The 18086-nt window shown below is 35.0% G+C and overlaps 3 protein-coding genes across 10 annotated transcripts; 2 read left to right on the top strand and 1 right to left on the bottom strand.

The window, feature by feature from the left end:
* The first annotated feature begins 49 nt into the window (after nucleotides 1–49).
* On the top strand, nucleotides 50–4809 carry Def8 (differentially expressed in FDCP 8 homolog). 7 transcript variants are annotated; one of them, XM_071791235.1, is made up of 8 exons: nucleotides 50–1097; nucleotides 1630–1839; nucleotides 1911–2202; nucleotides 2332–2502; nucleotides 2691–2744; nucleotides 3054–3307; nucleotides 3576–3811; nucleotides 4218–4809. In XM_071791235.1, the coding sequence occupies exons 2-8, from the start codon at nucleotides 1630–1632 to the stop codon at nucleotides 4441–4443; spliced, it is 1443 nt and encodes a 480-aa protein (XP_071647336.1). In that variant the 5' UTR covers nucleotides 50–1097; the 3' UTR covers nucleotides 4444–4809. The 7 variants fall into 7 exon arrangements, with proteins under 7 accessions (XP_071647336.1, XP_071647338.1, XP_071647335.1 ...); XM_071791237.1 differs by having other exon boundaries at nucleotides 1627–1839; nucleotides 3066–3307; XM_071791234.1 differs by having other exon boundaries at nucleotides 1627–1839.
* A 205-nt stretch (nucleotides 4810–5014) lies between these two features.
* Nucleotides 5015–9961, top strand: LOC139820754 (phospholipase A2-like). Its single transcript, XM_071791264.1, has 5 exons — nucleotides 5015–5256; nucleotides 6563–6873; nucleotides 8765–8924; nucleotides 9210–9350; nucleotides 9564–9961. Exons 2-5 carry the CDS (start codon nucleotides 6579–6581, stop codon nucleotides 9631–9633), a joined length of 666 nt encoding a protein of 221 aa, XP_071647365.1. The 5' UTR covers nucleotides 5015–5256; nucleotides 6563–6578; the 3' UTR covers nucleotides 9634–9961.
* A 109-nt stretch (nucleotides 9962–10070) lies between these two features.
* Su(r) (dihydropyrimidine dehydrogenase su(r)) lies at nucleotides 10071–18006 on the bottom strand. Of its 2 annotated transcripts, XM_071791210.1 has the most exons (16): nucleotides 16904–17168; nucleotides 16213–16323; nucleotides 15321–15653; nucleotides 14703–15011; nucleotides 14192–14518; nucleotides 13816–14026; nucleotides 13159–13343; nucleotides 12575–12790; nucleotides 12320–12484; nucleotides 12033–12185; nucleotides 11832–11952; nucleotides 11320–11582; nucleotides 10935–11111; nucleotides 10645–10869; nucleotides 10400–10557; nucleotides 10071–10301 (listed from the first exon to the last, which is right to left on the bottom strand). In XM_071791210.1, the coding sequence occupies exons 1-16, from the start codon at nucleotides 16949–16951 to the stop codon at nucleotides 10229–10231; spliced, it is 3075 nt and encodes a 1024-aa protein (XP_071647311.1). In that variant the 5' UTR covers nucleotides 16952–17168; the 3' UTR covers nucleotides 10071–10228. The 2 variants fall into 2 exon arrangements, with proteins under 2 accessions (XP_071647311.1, XP_071647312.1); XM_071791211.1 differs by lacking the exons at nucleotides 10071–10301; nucleotides 10400–10557; nucleotides 10645–10869 and adding an exon at nucleotides 17866–18006 and having other exon boundaries at nucleotides 11022–11128; nucleotides 11230–11582; nucleotides 16904–17273.
* Nucleotides 18007–18086: the final 80 nt, after the last annotated feature.

Below are 18086 nucleotides of genomic sequence, written 5' to 3'. Positions count from 1 at the left end.
CGATTCGCGGAAGATCTTAGCACCGTTTCTGGTATCGCGAAGTGCGGATGGATCGTTGCTTAGGCTGCGTATCTTTAACGGGAGATCGACGATCCGCAAAAACGTACGTCGAATACTGTCTTTTGTATATGCCGACCATTCTCCATAGATTTTAGCAATCGGACGTAGCAATTTTCTAGAAAGTGGATCTTTCCGAAACGCGCGTATGCTTCCCACGTCTAAAGATTGAAACCGATATCGCGCTAGGCGGGTATTAAAAATGATTAAAAACACGAAACCGTTTTTTCCCATACACGTATTTTAGATTTACGATTATTATATGCTTTTTGAGATTAAGCTTCTCATCGCTGATAACGTTTCCGCGCGAGGGGAAAAATGAAGGTGCATGCCCGCGTAATTTCAAGAGAAACCCGACATTCATATCGGCAACGATCCTCTTTTGATTTTGACTATTCGGGAATCGGTAGAATTTAAAAATTATTCATACCATCCGCGTAGTGCGCGAACGAGAAAACGTTGGATAAGAATACTTTGTCAACTACAAATGCGCTGTAAATCTTGTGCAAAATCTCTCGTGCGTTTTTGTAAGGAAAATAATTTTGTAGAAAAAGAAAAACGAATTTGTTTAAAATAAACAATTTCGATTCGCCGGAATTCTGCAATAGAATTTCACGGATTCTAGCCGGATTGATGATTGATCGAGTCTGTTTTTGTTGCAGGAACAGTGCGAACGGCTTTTGGACAAAAAATATATATACATATATATATATATATTTCTCTCTTTGTCGCGCGCACGCGTTCTGTCAGGCGACCTGTCAAACTACGCGCACGGATCAGCTGATTTCAGAACGCATCCGCATCCGCAGTAGTCCGCACGGACGCGGGACGGGGAAAGGCCAGGCGAGACCCGGAAAACATCGCGCATAACCTAAACTCTCCGTCGAGATGAGAAAAGGGCTTTTGTCCGCGTCTGTCCACCGCTGACTCGATATTTATCGTTGAATAATGAACGTCTCGCCCATAATGAACAGCGATAATTAGACGTATTGCGTACATTTGGCTTATGCAGTTTCGTTCAAAGAGCGCGAACGAAAGTGGTACGTATACTCTTTTCAATTTCCTTTTCGTCACTTCTTTCTCGTTATTTGTTCCGAAGCTAAGTCGAGACGTTTTTTTGTGGGAGAGATGCGCGGAAAACGTTGCGAAGACGATGGCACAACGCGATTTAGCGCATTTTTAGTTGTCATCTTCTAGCTTCTCGATAAGCATTCAGCTTCTTTGAGCGATATTTTGAATTGATGTATACATATGGCACGTGTCTTCCTCTCAACACGCAAGATCTCGAAACTTTTAAAATTCATCTGAACGTCACTATTGGAGTACTTTCTAATCGAGAACGTTGATGCAATATCGCACTATTTTTTTTCTCATGGGCCGACTGGTCAAAACTTTTGGTTTAAAGGGTAAGTAGAGCCAGTAGAGGTAGAGGGCAAGTTAAATTATCTCGCAGAACGCTTATCGAGACCAAATATAAACATTGCGATAGCTCGTGGAGCTTTATTTTCGTAAGGAAATGTGACACACATCTTTATCTAATTCCTTCTCGGTATTTATTATTTTGTGCAGAAGATGGTAGACATAAAGAGCAATCCTCCCATCGTTGGAGAGAATGACTCGCATTACGAGTCAAGGATACGAGCGAACAGTTCTGGCACGGGAACGTCGACACCGTCGTCCTCCTCCGACTACATGACCGGAGAGGCAGATGACAGCTCTGACAGCAAGGGAACCATACCGTTCAGCTTGAAATCGGTGGAGAACATGCTCTCATTGTCCAAGGTATAAAATAACAAAATGTCTCGTTGCAGACGAATACTAGAGGAATTAATCAGAATCACTGTCTTATCTAGGACGCTTCTCAGGAGGATCTTCAAGAAATGGTACGCAAGTGCAAAGTGATGGTGCTGGAGAGCGCCGAGTGCTCGGACGAACGTAAATGGCTCGTTCGACGGCTGATCGAGTTGCGTTTGCGCGTGCAAGAGTTGCGCGAGACCTCGGACGAGAATCTCTTTGAGACATGCGTGATCCTCGGTCATCATTTCGTGCCGCAGAAGTACTACATCACCACATCAAGTCCAGTTTATTGTGACCACTGCAGCGGTGCGATCTGGACGATGCTGCAGTCGTGGTACACGTGCAACGGTAAATGTTAAACAATTTAGCTTTGGATCGATTAACGCATATCGTCATGATTAATTCGCATAAGTTCCAGTCAGTTTAATCGGTATTCGTGATCGCTGCTACATGACGATACGTGTGTTATTTCTTCAGATTGCAAATTCAGCTGTCACTGGAAGTGTCTGAACAATGTGTGTCGCGTGTGCGTGCACGTGGTCGCCAGTGAAGCCGGTGGGTACACGCATACGAAGGATATCTGTCCGGAGCAAGGCCTTTCGAAGCAGGGCTACCGTTGCGCGGAATGTAAAGTGCGAATAACGTTCAGTAAGTATTTGACGGATTAGATTAAATTACAGGGTGTCTTGTTAATCGTGAGTAAAGTAGATAAAATGGACGGATCGCTCGCTTGTCACGTTCGTTTTGTGTCGGCTTATTATTCCGTTCTTCGACGATAACTGCGTGCTAAAATATTCCATAAGATAATGATAATGAATATGTTGTCCTCCTGCAAGCTTTCTCGAAAGGATTATCGCTATCTTGCTTCGGCAGTTCTTTTAAGAATTCAGGTATTTAACACTGTTATATATTAATAACTACGAAGCGCCATGTTGTTACCTCAATAAACTTCTTATATCTCTATTTCTATTTATTACGTCAACTTTGTTACGTGTAACTGCATTAGGATACTTTGAGATACTTTGGGATGTTTTACAATTTACAGAGATTTTTTGTGTCTTAAAAAATTTGGATATAGAATTTATAAGAATTTTCGATTAGATTGACAATATATAGAATATTTATATTTTTCACAAATAGTGTATATCTCTGTTAAATCACGATATTTTTAATTATATACAATTTGATAATCAAGATAGTTATGCTTCTAGAATCGGCGTGGATAGAGCCTCGACTTTGCGACTACAGCGGTCTATATTACTGTCAAAGATGCCATTGGAACACAGCTATGGTCATTCCAGCGAGAGTGATCAGAAACTGGGATATGGAGCCACGTCTGGTGTCCCGCGCCGCAGCGCAGCTTCTGATGCTCCTGGAGGATCGTTCCGTATTGCCGCTGGAAGAATTAAATCCAAAACTCTTTACCCTGGTTCCGGATTTATCGCTAGTAAAGGTGACTATCAATTATAATTGAAACTGATGTCAAAGTAATAAAATCAATTTAAGAATCATTAGTTATAAGTTATAAGGTGTACATCGTAAATTAAACATATTTTTTAAAAATGAAATTTGAATAAATTTAAATTACATTTTTTTATCACGATGTATGTATATCAGTTTCTTCTTTGTTAAATGTGGCAAATTTAATACGCGCATTTAACTAAATAATTGATAATATTATTTAGACACACACACAGAGATGCATAACTATTAAATTTTAGCGGATGCGAGAGGAAATGCAGATGATGAAGAGGTACTTGGTTCTGTGCGTGGAAGCTTGCACTCAAGGATTACCGTGGAAGATTGGATTGCGGACACACATGATCGAGAATTCAGGTAATTATTCCATCAAGGACCTTATCGATCTTCAGAGTGGCATTCTTCTGGACGAGCTTCGTGTCGCGTACGATACGATGCACGCGCACATCACGCAGCAATGCGAGCTCTGCAAGGCAAGGTAAATATTTAAATGGAGAAAACGAGTTTCTCACTCGTTCTCTCAATATTCACTTAAATAACTCACTTTTTATGTCCAATTCCTACATCAAGATCTTATTCATTATCATTGTTTTTTAAACTTAATACATGTACAATTGTATGTATAGAATTTCTTATACATTTTGATGAATGTAATGCTTGGATATCTCAAGACTTCCAATAATTCCTATTAGAGTTAAAACTAATTCCTGTATATTTTTCTGACTTCTATACAGTGTAGTTTTCGTATCAAATTTTGTATACGATATATTTATAAATCTCTTTTTAATAATTTTAATTTTCATTATACTTACTGTCTATGCTTCTTCACCAATACCACAGAGGATATTTACTTTTGCTAATAAATTATATATGTGCATTTTTAGGGGACACCTATGCGAGATATGCGGTAACGATGAAGTCATTTATCCATGGGATGCGAGCTCGGTTATCTGTAAGCAATGCTCGGCAGTACATCATCGCGTTTGTTGGGCCAAACGCAATCATTGTTGTCCACGGTGCGCACGTCTGCAAAAACGTCGCGCTCTACAAGGGCAAACGGCGCAGGATGGCGAAGACTGTGATACGGACGATACTGCGAAGGACTCCTAAACGAAAGTGCAAAAGTGCGAAAAGCGAGCACGTGTGTGGTAAAATATTCATACAACCGTATAACAATTTTTGTACCTGTTATCTTTTTAAGCGGATCCACTCGATTGTAGGCTGTAATTTTTATATATCACTATATATGTTAAAGGTTGTAGCGTTTCTCTAATTACGAATTTATAATTATATTATTGATTTTTTTTTTGTAACGCGTGGTCTAATCAGTGATTATATAGGTGATATACGTATATTAACCACATTTTTTAAATAATTGTGCAAACTTTGTCCCGTAATGTGCAAAATAACACAAGCGTAGATGTCGCGAATGTAAATGACATACTCATTCATTAAACGCTGCGGGTTAACGATTAATTGTGATGTTACTTTTACGTTTTAAAAGAATGTTTATTAATAAATCATTTATTACATTTTACATGTAATATTACTCTATATGGCAATTATGGATAAACAGAAAAAAGAAGGCAAGCAAATGTGATCTACGGAAAATTTGCTCATTGTCAATGCACATCAATAATTTACCCGTATTTTTACCGCTTGTCATTGGTCAATTGCGAACTTTTATCTCTACTGTCTACATAGATAATGCTGCGTGATATATATTCCTAGTAGAAATTCTCCTTGGGCCCACACTTTTAACATTTGCACAAATGTTAAATGATAAATTTAATACCGTTCGGCTTATCATCGGACTAACCGATCCGCTTCCGCCTGCGCTCTGGTACAATAAAGTATCGGTGGTATTTAAGCGAAGTGTCAAGTTACCGGAGCCAGTTTGCATCATCAGTTAGTTGCAGCCAGGTAAGCGGACGCATCGCACCGTGAAATTTTTCGCAGATGGATTAGCATGTCGCGAACAAGCCCTCAGAAAGGATGTTTTGAAACTTGCTAATCTATTAATCTGCTTTTTATACCAACTTGAATAAATTTCATCATGTTGTCATCTTTTTAATCGTTAGATTTTGAAAGAAAAAAGTATAACATTTTTTAACATAATTTTATTATAATTTATCATCTATCATAATTTTATTTCGAACTAGAACTCGTATTACTTTTTACAATTAGTTGCAGCCTTCAATGTTACTTCGTTTAAAATTAAAATTAAATAATTGACAAATAAAAGAAAAGATCGGCAATATCATTAAAATAAAGCATTAAAAAATATTGGTGTGCTAGGATAAACAAATTCAATTTGACAATAAAATCATTTGTTATTTAAGCTATCAACTTATTTAAATATCAAACATTATTGCAATTGTGATAAACAACTAGATGCTTGTATTATGTACGAAAAAAATGTGTATTTTATTTTTCCGCTTCTTAGGAGAATTAAATTTGTATTAAACAATACATTAAATATACTAATGAAAGACAGAAAAAAGACTCGACTCATAAATTATTAAAGCATCTTCACGTCTTATATCTTTTATATTTTTCAAAGAAAAATCTTTTCAAGAATTGAAAAAGCTATAGCGAGAGATATAAGAGTTTTTTTTTCTAAACAGTTTTATGTTAGAGAATATTTTTATCCGTGATTATGGACAATGATCTATCCGCCGTCTTTGTTTTAGGACCGGTTATTCCAACCTGTAAATAAACTAACTAATAGTTAAATCATATTGTAATATGTCTTTGTTTATCCTTTACATCAGACAAAGATAGACATGATTTAACTGTTAAATAAAGTAGTATGAGGGACCCTCGAAATTAAAACAAGAGAAGTAAAGGCTACCAGGGTCAGACGCAGATCTCCGTGCGTAATATCAGAAATAACTGATTTATTGGTCATTTTGATTTACATCGATCCGGTTCGTAAATCGAACGGATCGATGTAAATCAAAACGACCAATAAATCAGTTATTTCTGATATTACGCACGGAGATCTGCGTCTGACCCTGATAGCCTTTACTTCTCTTAATTTAACTGTTAGTTAGCTTATCAACAGGTTGGAACAACCGGCCCTTAGTGTCCAAAAACTAAGATTGTTGGCAGCTGCTTATTTCATTTTTTTTATTTATCTTCCTCATCTTGATTTTTTATTCATGATTAGGATATATGCATTTGTTAAAAGGATTCTCTCCCACTGTTTTGCCATCATTTATTCCAGGTGAATAGACAACGTGATGTCGCGTGTATTCGTTTGCCTCTTTGTGCTCTTCATCTTCAGCATCGCCGTTCGATTTGGCGATTGCGAAAACAACTCCACCCAACCCGACATCAAATGTGATGATGAAAATATCACACCTGGTTCCGATAAAACTCGTATGTCGAGCCTTGAAAAAATATTGAAGGGACTAATGTCGCCCATAAATATTGCGGATAAAATCTTGGGGAAGGACGATTCGGAATCTAAAGACACAGGATCCTTCGGCAAAGTTCTCGATAAATTCAGCAAATATGTTCACTTTATCTATCCAGGTAATTCGATCATCTGCAGTCGAGGAATTTACAGGAAGAACATTATAAATAGCAAAAAAATGATTGTCGTAGAAGCTCTTCATTTTTTTAATATTTAAAAGAGAGATAGTTTCATTAGATGTTTACAGGAGAATGTATACAGGATATTTTAAATATTTCGGTATCACAGGACCTACCTTTAGTATTTTTTTCAATATTTTTTTATTAATATTTCAATACTGTATGCTCTTACATTTTCAAGAAAGATAAGTCAGATTAAAAACGCTAGAAGCGAAAAAAGGAAAATAGGTAGAAATAATTTGTTGCAAAGTTACGAATCCTATAATTCGAGTTAAGGAATCTCTAACGGGAACAATTAAAAAAATCGAAAACATAATAGAAGATAAAATATCTTGCGAATATTTGTGAAACACGGACCATTACCTTTTCAAGACTTACATTATATTAATTATATATAGATAATTTATACATGAACATGTCACCCGGTCGATTAAACTTCTTTACAGATTGATGAATTGACGTTAATTGATGCGTAATGTTACCTTGAGTTTGAATAATTAGCTACTATTTTTACAAGTGCTTTTGCTACTTTGTAGAGCATTGAAACATTGATACGAAAATTTGTTGCCATTGCTAAAAAAAAAAAAAAATTTAGCACGTGCAAATAATTGTCAAGTTAACATTTCATTCATTTAATTCCAAGAAATAAAATTATCTGTTTAACGATATGTGAAGTACTGAAGAAATTTACATTTCTTTCGCGGTATTTGTTAGTAAGTAATAGCTTATCAATATGATTTATTAAATTGAAAAGATTCTTAATGTTTAGAAAAATTTAATCAGCTAGTTGATATATTTATGTGTAATTATTCGTATATAATTCATCTATAAATATATAACTCGTGAATAGAAAAAGGTAGATGATTGTCTTATGTGTGTGTATAATTCACAAATAGGCACCAGACATTTTATTTTAATGGCTTATTAATTTTGTGGAGAAACGAGGAAAACATTGAGTAATTAACTCATACAGTGCGAACTTCTGCTGAGAATCGAAAACATTTATAAGATATAAAAGATGGAGAAACTAAATTAAAATTTTACGTTTTAGAAAAAATAATTTGTTTAAAAGAACTTGTATGGAATTAGTTTATTAGATAGAGTCAATATTAATTGTAAAAGAATTAAACATTTCAAGAAACAACTTTTCATCATTACAAACGTTGTACTACAAACAAAAAGAGTCATTACATCGCAAAATATCGCAAAGGCTTGTCGGAAAATTCCGCAACAAAAATAACATCGAATGGAACTGTTGATGCGTTCAAGGATCTTACTGTAGGAAGTTTTTTTATCTCAGAATCGTGCACGATCAGATACTGCCGTAATTTTAATGAGGCAGGTGTGTAAATTGCACGTTTAATTTCCACGATGCAGGAAGTTTTTAAGCTGAATGCTCAAGTTGAAGACAATCGATATTTTAACGTTATTAATGAATTTCTATCCGTCTTTTAATTAAAAAAACCTTTTTTTTGCAGAAAATATACCGTGCGTTTTTTTAACCACGTTAATTTAAAATTTTTATTACTCTCGCAATTCTAAAACCCATATCTTTTAGGACTCGCAGTAGAACATAAGCTAAAATAAAATTATTTTTTTTTATCAATTGCATATATTTCTTTATTGTTAGTAATTTATGTTATTTCATTAGCAGCTTTATTCAATCCACATTAGAAATTAATTCCGTTAGTGACACCTGCGTAATAAAGTGCGCATGTATTTGTGACAACTTGTGACGCAAGAAGAAGGATTAATTATTTTATTGTTAATAATTGGACTTTCTTTTGCTATCATTTTTCCTTTATTCCGCCAATGATATGATATGCGTTAGGAACACTCTGGTGCGGTAGCGGAGATATAGCACGTGAAGAACGCGATCTCGGTGTTTTCAAGAGAACAGACGCCTGTTGCAGAGCGCACGATAATTGCAAAAACGATATCTTGGCCGACAAAACGGAGGTCAATCTCAAGAACAACGGTATTTTCACAAGGTAATCGAACGAGCGAGATAATACGAGCATTACCCTCAACATTTATCGTATTCGTATCTTTCGTTGAACTACGCAAGAAATCTTGCAATACTTGCATTACTTTTTTATCAAACATAACTTTCACGTGACAGATGCAAAATAAGTCTAGCGTCTAGCACAAGTTTTATTATCGAATTGAATATTTACACATTCTTTTGCGAAATAATAAAGTTATTTAGCTCGCGTTGTTTTACTGCTAATTTTTAATTAATTTATCACTAAATCTTTATAATTTTCTGAAAACAGGTCTGCTTGTACTTGCGACAACCAGTTCTACAATTGTCTGAAAAATGCTTCCAGTCCGATCGCATTTAAAATCGGATTTATGTACTTCAATATACTGCAACCGCAGTGTTTCGAATGTGTATGCCCGACGGCAGATTGCAAGTAAGACACATTGAAAACAGATAATTACATTTATTATCTATTTGATTAATTCTTATAAATATCGCGAGTTTAGAGAAACGAGTCCAAGTTTAGACAATGAAAAGAAGCTTATATGATATATTATATAGAATTTACTTTTGATTGTTTTCAACGTATTAGATATTTTAAAATAGAAATAAAAATTCCGGCTAAGCTTGATTGAAACAATTTCAGCCCTGAAGACGGTACGGAGTGTAAGGACCAGTGCAAGAAGTACAAGTGGGTCAGCAGTCCCAAATATTAAGTTGAATTAAAAATCGTAATAACAGACTTACGAGTTTGATGAAACAAAAAGGAAGATTCTCAACTCTTGATATATAAATTGTATGTTTTTCTTTAATATTTGATATTATTTTACAAAATTCACAATTTTATTTAGCTCGATTTAAGAAAAAGATAATTAGTGATTAGACTCCTTATTGTTAGATTAAGACAGATGAGAGAATACAACCTTTATTTTTTTAGAAGCTATTATTGTGCATAATACTCTAAAATTATGTGTTTACTTAATATGTGCACTGATGCATTGTAGTGGCGGTGCTATGTAAATAAAACTTAATGATGTAAATAGAGCTTGACGACTACAATAAACTATATGCATCCTTTATCCTATTTTTTCAATTAAAATATATACTAAAAATACTGATTACAGGCTTATCTGAAGATAATTATCGATACTAATTACATGATGGCTGATCTATCGTTTATTCCATTATATGTATACTACATAATATTTTCTCTTTACCTGTTAATGATGTTAACGAGCATTCAGTAATCAAATGTTTGTACGCAGAATGATATGCCATCGTAATTCTCTTTGGATAAGAACGTGGACTTGTTCAATAAATTTTAATCGTATTTTTCGGCGGCACACCTCTTTTAATTACATGTGGAATCGTTTTTGGGACCATACTGAAAATAAAACAAATAATAAGGATAAATCGGAAAACAAGACTGAAACTGAAGATCAAGATAGAACATGGATTAGATATTTTATCTTTGCAACTTACGTGATGCAGTCGATAATCGGACAGACCGATAAGCAAAGCGTACACCCGGTGCAGTCGTCCGTCACTTTTGGGATGTGGGTGTCGGGGTCGAAGGTGATTGCTTGATATCCGGAATCCGCGCAAGCCATGTAGCATTTGCCGCAATTTATACACATGTCCTGGAAAAGGATGGCAAGTAAATGCAAGATTACGTTTCGTAATAATAAATAAAATAAATCAAGCGATTGAAATATCATTTAACATACATCGTCGATCAAGGCGACCACTTGTTTCTTGTCATCTGAATCCTTAAAGTTGCCGATATAAAGTAACGCTTTGCCGGTCACATCTTTGACAGTAGGTATCGGTGCGATTGGTCCTGGAGCCGGTCGCATTACCTTGACGACCTCATCCAAGGGATTCGAGTGCATTTTCAGCTCGGCTATCTTCTGCTCGCGCAGCTTTTGATACACGCCGAAATACGGTACGTTCTGTAAAAATATCTTTTAATGATCTGTTTACTTACATCGTTCAGATATTAATTGTTAATTCTTACTTTGCCAAGGGCATGTTGCAAGGAAACAGGTTTGCCTTTCTGATGTTTCAACGTCGGTGGACTCTGACCATCCCAATCCTTCACCTGCGCCAAGCTCTTTAGATATAATAACGCTTTCAAGCCGGTCACATAATCGTCTATCAGTGTAAAGTCTTGATTTTGAACGGCGCTACAGATCTATTAAAAAGTACTCGGTTAGTTTTTTTTATTTCTGATAACATTATAAAATCAATGGAATTTTTGTTGTAAAATAATGATTTATTTTTTTCTTGATGGCATTCGTTATGTGGAAAATATGAAGTGATGGGATGGCAATGGAGAACCAAAACAAAGAAAGGAAATGATTAGATGTAGCGTGGGGATACGAGGAGAAATTCGGTAATACCTGGACGACTGATGCACCGCAATGCAAGAACTGCAACGCGACTTCGGCTGAGTCGATGCCGCCGCTACCGAGTATTGGAAATCCCGGAAGATGCTTTGAGATCCTTGAAATAGCTCTCAGGGCTTGGGGTCTAATAGCGTTTCCTGACACTCCACCATACGTTGTGAATTTATTAAGGCCGACCGCCGGCCATGGAGTCGCATCGGCTTGCAATCCCATTAATCCTGATACCGTGTTAATAGCGGTAACGCCATCGGCCTTGCCTGTGTCATAAGAAATAATTATTTATTAATTAAATAGATGTTATATTAAATTTTTTGACATGCGACTCTTGATAAAATTTTTATCAGCTTAAGCGATTTAGTAGGCGCGTGAAGTTGCTTTGAATATTATGTCATTCTTAATAAAAACATATTTAAATAGAAGATTAACACATAATTATTCAGCACTATGATTTATGTTGTTATTTTGCTCGTTATATGCATCGCTTTAATATAAATAATTTTAATTACCCTCGTAAGCTGCCTTGGCGATAGAAAGAATATCGGTGATGTTTGGTGTCAATTTGATGAAAAACGGTATCTTGACGGCTTCACGAACCCATCTGGAGATGTCTCTAACCAGTTTAGGATCCTGAAATTAATTTAATTTTTTATTTTTAACCAATCTCATATTTCGAATTATAAAAAGAGAGAAGAAACAAATGGACAAACCTGTCCACAAGCCAGACCCATTCCTGATTCGCCCATACCATGCGGGCACGATAGATTTAATTCCAAGCCGTCAGAACCAGCTGCTTCCACTTTTCTCGCCAATTCCGTCCAATCAGCCTTGTTATACGTGCACATAATACTCGCAATAACGATCTACGCAAAAATATGCGATAAAATATAGCAAATGAAATGTTGGTCACCAGCAAATTTTATTATATAATTATTTTAATTTTATTATTCATTATGTGTAAACTGTATTATATAAGTGAAGCAAAAAGTATACGAACCTTTGTGGGGAAGTCTCGTTTCAGTTCAGTAATACTGCCGCACCAGTAATCGGCGGTTTTCTCGGATATCAATTCGATGTTCAGGAAGCTACCCTGCTCGGGTCCGTAATGATGACGAGATGTCGTGCCTTTGACGATGCGTGGCGATACATTGATGACGAGATCCTATAACGAGGTATTGAGAATACGGATTTGAGAATGAAATAGTATGTCATTTGTATACTTGGCGATCAGTTCTTAATATGAAACATATACCTTGTCCAAGGCGAAGGTTTTTGTGATAGCGAAGGCCCAGCCGGCCTCAAAAGCTCGCCGGATCATCGCACTGGAGGTACAAGGTGGCGCAGAAGCAAGACCGAAAGGATTCTCGAATTTGATCCCGCATACTTCGACACTGATGTCAACATCATCAACGGCAGTATGGAACTTCGGTAACTGCGGGGTTTCCGGTACCGTCGAACCGTACAATTCCTGGGTAATGCAACAATCAAGATATAAAAAGACAGTTGGAACGGCAGAAATTACTTTATCCATTTTGGATTTAAGAGATATGAATTTATACAAATAAAATTTTATTTTGCGCGTTCTATAAATTTATTTATACGTACGTAAAAATAAGAACGAATTTACATTTATTATATAGATATTAATTATCAAAATCGTTGCATTATTAATAACGTTGAATTCATTCAGAATGTATAATATTTTTACCTTAAAAGAATCTTATACTTTCGCAATAGTGCATAAAGACTTGATGACCTTATTATTAATGGAGACATTGTTTGACATTGATACTAACATACCTGTATGTATGTTTCAGAGTCTTCAAGATACTATACCTGTATGTATTTGTGAATGTACCATGCAGCTGTCTTTCCATCATTCACGGATTCCACGGTCGTCTGGGCAACACCCGCAAGGTCGCCTCCACAGAACACACCTGGTACCGAGGTCATCATTGTGGTCTCGTCTACATCCGGCAGGTCCCATCCGTTCATTTTAACCGGTGCCATGGCACGCTTCACTGTTTTTAGCGTGGAAATAATTTTTCTTTATTTTTCTTCCCAGATAACATAAATGTTGCATAAGACGTCGTAAAGATATCTTCAAAACAACTAAGAGACATCTTTACGACGTCTTAATATGCAACATGCATGTTATCTGGGTTGTTTCTATTTTGCTCGCATTGTCTTTTTTAAATTTTATTTAATTCATATACGTATATATTAACTCAAATTTTTATGGTGAGAAAATGGTATTTTCTTACCATAAATATATTATATATTATTTCGCCGTAGAAAAAGACTTCTTAGACTTCCAGAAAAATTAGATAACTAATGAATTTTTTTTAATTTTTTGAATAATTTTATACCGTCTATATTTCTATTTTATTTCCATTGCCTTTATTTATTTGCATGTTAATCTCTAAAGTGTTTTATCGTACAATGTTGTAATTTATAATTCTGCGCGTGTACCGAAAGAATATTATTACTCACCAGCAGAGTCGTACAGTCCTGAACCGAAAGCCGAAATTATGAAATCCGCCTTCAAAACAACCTTTTGCTCTTCGTCTTCTATCCATTCGCCATTTTCATTCTGTTCGGTCCTGTAAAATTCGATCGCGGCGATCCTCTTATTACGAAGGATGACTCGTTTTGGCGATTGGAAAGGTATAAATTCACATTTTTCTTCTTTTGCCAGATCCATCTAAAAATAATTTTAAGATATCAAATTTTTTGCACTTTAATTCTAATATCTAAACTTTAAAAAATTACAAGTTTAATTTTTTATTTAAAAAGTTTCTTCTTTCTAATTTCCAGATTAGAGAGATTGGAGGATTGGAGTTTAAATAGAAAGAAGACAATTAATTACCTCTTCCGGAACAGCTCGTACGTTGGTGAAGCCTTTTCGGAAAACAACGAAGACTCTCTTAGCACCACATCGCAGAGCGGAAGTGGCGCAGTCGAAAGCAGTATCTCCTGCACCGAGAACGATCACGTTGCCTCGAAGAGATGGGAGTTCCTGGTTACTCTTACAAGCGCACATCCCCGGCTTGCTGCCTTTCGCGACAACGGGCAGAAAACTTTTTGAGGTGAAGAAGCCCATTTCCGGCGTCAGGTTTTCGAAGATTGATATACTTTTCGGCTCAGGTAATCCGATACCTAAAAAAATCGCTTTGTATCCAGAGTTTTGAAGACCCTGAAACATTTCCAAATTTATTCACAAGGTGTTAAAATTAATCACACAGACTTTTATAGATTAATATCTTCTAAAATTAGATATTAGATATAAAATAACGAAAATTTAAAAATATAATAAGCTTTTATTTCAAAGCTGATGCAACAAATTAGTCAACAAATTTTTATTTTTAAGTTAATTTTACCTGTATTGTCAAATCATTTTCAGACAGTGACCTTCCCAATTCGATCTTCACTCCTAAATCTTTGACGAGGTTGACTTCAAAACTAACAACATCATACGGGAGTCTATATTGCGGTATTTCGGAAGAGCTTAATCCGCCGACATACTTTTCTCTTTCGAAGATCGTAATATCATTGTAACCGAGTCGAGCAAGAAATGTCGCACACGAGAGAGAAGCTGGTCCACAACCAAGCAGAGCAATTTTCGTGCTTGCATGAGGTACTGTTTGATTGGGTATTCTGATCTGAGGAATATTCATTTGCTTGAAAACCTGAAAAAGAAAAAACGATTAGCGCACATAAAAGTCAAAAGTTATTTTTATTATTTAACCATATCGAAACTAAATTATAATTAAATATATATCTTATTATTTCAAAAATTAAAGAAATATAAAAATAACTAAGGAAGATGTTTGTTACAATTGTTTCCAATTTAGAATTTTTATATAGAGTATAAAAAATATATATTATTCTTATTACATTGATAAACATTTTATAAATGTTAATAATTTGTCTTTGTTGGTATTTTATTTAATGCATATTAATTAATACATTAAATACTTTTAATTAATATTGCCTACATCCATCGCAAAGTGTTGAAGTCCGCCAATGTTAATAGGTCCTTCCTCGGTCGCATAAAGATTACATCCGCCAACGCAAAGGTCGCTAGTTGGACAGACCATGCCGCAAGTAAGACCGAGAGGATTGTCGGACAGGATCGCCTTAGCTGCGCCATAATAATTCTTATTGGAGATTGAAGTGATGAAGGATTTGATGTCCAGTTGCGTGGGACATGATTTTTGGCAAGGTGCATCGACACATTTTAAACAACGTGCTGCTTCCCTTAAAGCTCCGCGTTCGCTCAAGGTAGTGTGTTTGATGTCGTCAAAGTTTTTTGTCAGAGGCACGCAACTCTGAGGAAACAAGAAAAATTAAGTTCTCGCGATAAATGTATCTTAGATACAAATTGAAAATCATAAATTGCAAAGTTAAAAAATATGAATGTATTTTATAGAATAAATTGTCAAAAGTTTAAAATTACTACGCAATAGATATTATATTTTATAAAAAAAAATAATTAATTGTTATGAAAGATTATACAGATTCATTGATATTTACGAAAAGTCTATTGCTTATACACTATAATTTCTTAAGGAAAATAAAAAATATTAAAAATTGCAATATAAAACATAATAAAAACATTACGATTAATAAGCAGAATGCGCGAATCCAGAATTGCATAATCTAGATTCAAAAGAACGCATAATGAGAGTTAAGTCGTAATCTTATCGATTGATTAATGTTTTGCAGATAGAATATTTCTCCTAAATATCATGTAACGCCTGATAATCGTACATCATTTATGTCAATGTTATATCAAAATCGAAATTGATGGTACTTTTACACACTATAATACCGAAAAAGTTTTAAGAAATTAACATTGGTAAAATTGATATGAATATTTAAACTTACATCACATTTTTCATGAATGTTTCTTTTCCAGTGTTCCTTGTTCTGTTTGGTGTGCACCGACGGTACGAAATTTGCATGAATTGTGGACTTTGGATTGATGTTTAATATATTCTAAAATACATAATTTATTGTTAGTGAATCAAGAAAGCGAAGTTATCGTAGCTATCATAGTTGTCTTCAACATAAGATAAGTTTAAAAAAATTAAATGATAAATAAAAGATAAATAAATTAAAGGACTACAAAAATATCTACAATATTTATAAAACTTTAATAGTTTTAATTGGCTTCCCCTCAAAGTTGCAAAAATTCATGGAAGATCTTTATAACTATTCTTTAAAAGATAAGAAAAATGAAAAGAAAGAATTGTCACAAAATGTAGTATAAAAATTTTAGACAAAAATAGAAAGTTATATTTAAAAATGTGTCTTATTATATTATATTAAAAATTATAAATTCAAACAGAAATACAAAGATATACAGTTACAAAAAAAATTTCAAAATTAAATAAGTTATCTTACGAAAAGAGAGTTTTTATCTTTAAAACTGAGTTCCAAGGACTTGAAGGAGAGAAGTGCGAATCTCATCTAATGAGCAGTCTAATTATTTGGATTTGCAAACATCTCTCCACCATTTCTGGGAGATCATTTAAGACAGAAATCACTTCTTCACATGCCGAAAATTCGCACTTACTTCGATATCAGGCACGTCCTTGCTCAACATCGGCGCCAGCGATGCCATTTTTCGGAGCTTTTACGAGCTAGGTGGCACGCGATTTAATTCAGCTTGTGCAGCGGATTGGCGATCAAGAAACCGGTATAATTAGCAAGAATTGTAAGAGTGGATTGTGAAGTGACAGGTAACTGAAACAACTCGCCTCGAGTTTACCTGCTGGACAGAGAATGGAATCCCGGATCACTACGGTTTACTTCGACATTTGCGCCTATACTGAGCTTGGACAAACGCTTTATCGTTACGGCGACTCGTTTTGATGACGTAGCACCACGTCGCTATACACACACACTAAAATAGTTTGTGTTGAAATAATCAGCAGGAGAAGTATCTGGAAGATACGCAGTTATCGCTTAGATATTCGTCCGCGCTTATCATGTCGCCGAGCAGCAGCAGCGCGTATCTTATAATAAACCTGTATCTTATTTTTGTCTTTTTGTTCTACTTACTAGACTAAAGGCCTCCGCACAATGAAAAATATAAGGAACAAGGAACAGATATTAGTGATTAGAAATAAGAAATCTGGAATAAAGCTGGTGTAACATTAATACACGGCTTCCGATAGGTTAAACATTTATTGCCAGTTTTATTATTCCTTGTTTCCGTTGCCTGTATTTTTCATCGTGCATTTAACTTTATTCTTGATTCTTTAATCCTAATCGCTAATATCTCTGTTACTTGTTCCTTATATTTTTCATTATGCGGAGGCCTTTAAAACAATAAAACTGATTTTACACGCGGGGAAAATCCGGACTCATTCACGCATAAACATTGCTGTACAATTGAAAAAAAAAGAAATAATATTTTAAAAGCAAGTATTAAATTGAATTTTCGAAAACTGTGTAGATTAATAAATAGTTTAATTTCATTTACCTTCAATTGTTATAATATAAATTTTGCAGTTCTTATAAAGATATGCTTACCAAATTTTTGTTCTTTTTAGTTTCTCGAGGATAAGACCGATATGAAGTTAATTGACACTGTGTTGTCAAACTGTCAACGTTTACTGTCGCAACACGTTGTATACATACAGCGAACTGCTACGAGAGAGAATACTGTTTGTCTTACGTCGTCGCTCCATAGAATTTCACAGAGGGAATAAGCAATAACTTGGCTCCATCAATTATTGCTATGTAGATTATAC

This window comes from Temnothorax longispinosus, chromosome 10, assembly GCF_030848805.1.
Source record: "Temnothorax longispinosus isolate EJ_2023e chromosome 10, Tlon_JGU_v1, whole genome shotgun sequence".
In the NCBI taxonomy this organism is placed as follows: Eukaryota; Metazoa; Arthropoda; class Insecta; order Hymenoptera; family Formicidae; genus Temnothorax; species Temnothorax longispinosus.
The sequence above is the reverse complement of the archived record's forward strand: the minus strand, read 5'-3'. Positions and strand labels throughout refer to the sequence as shown.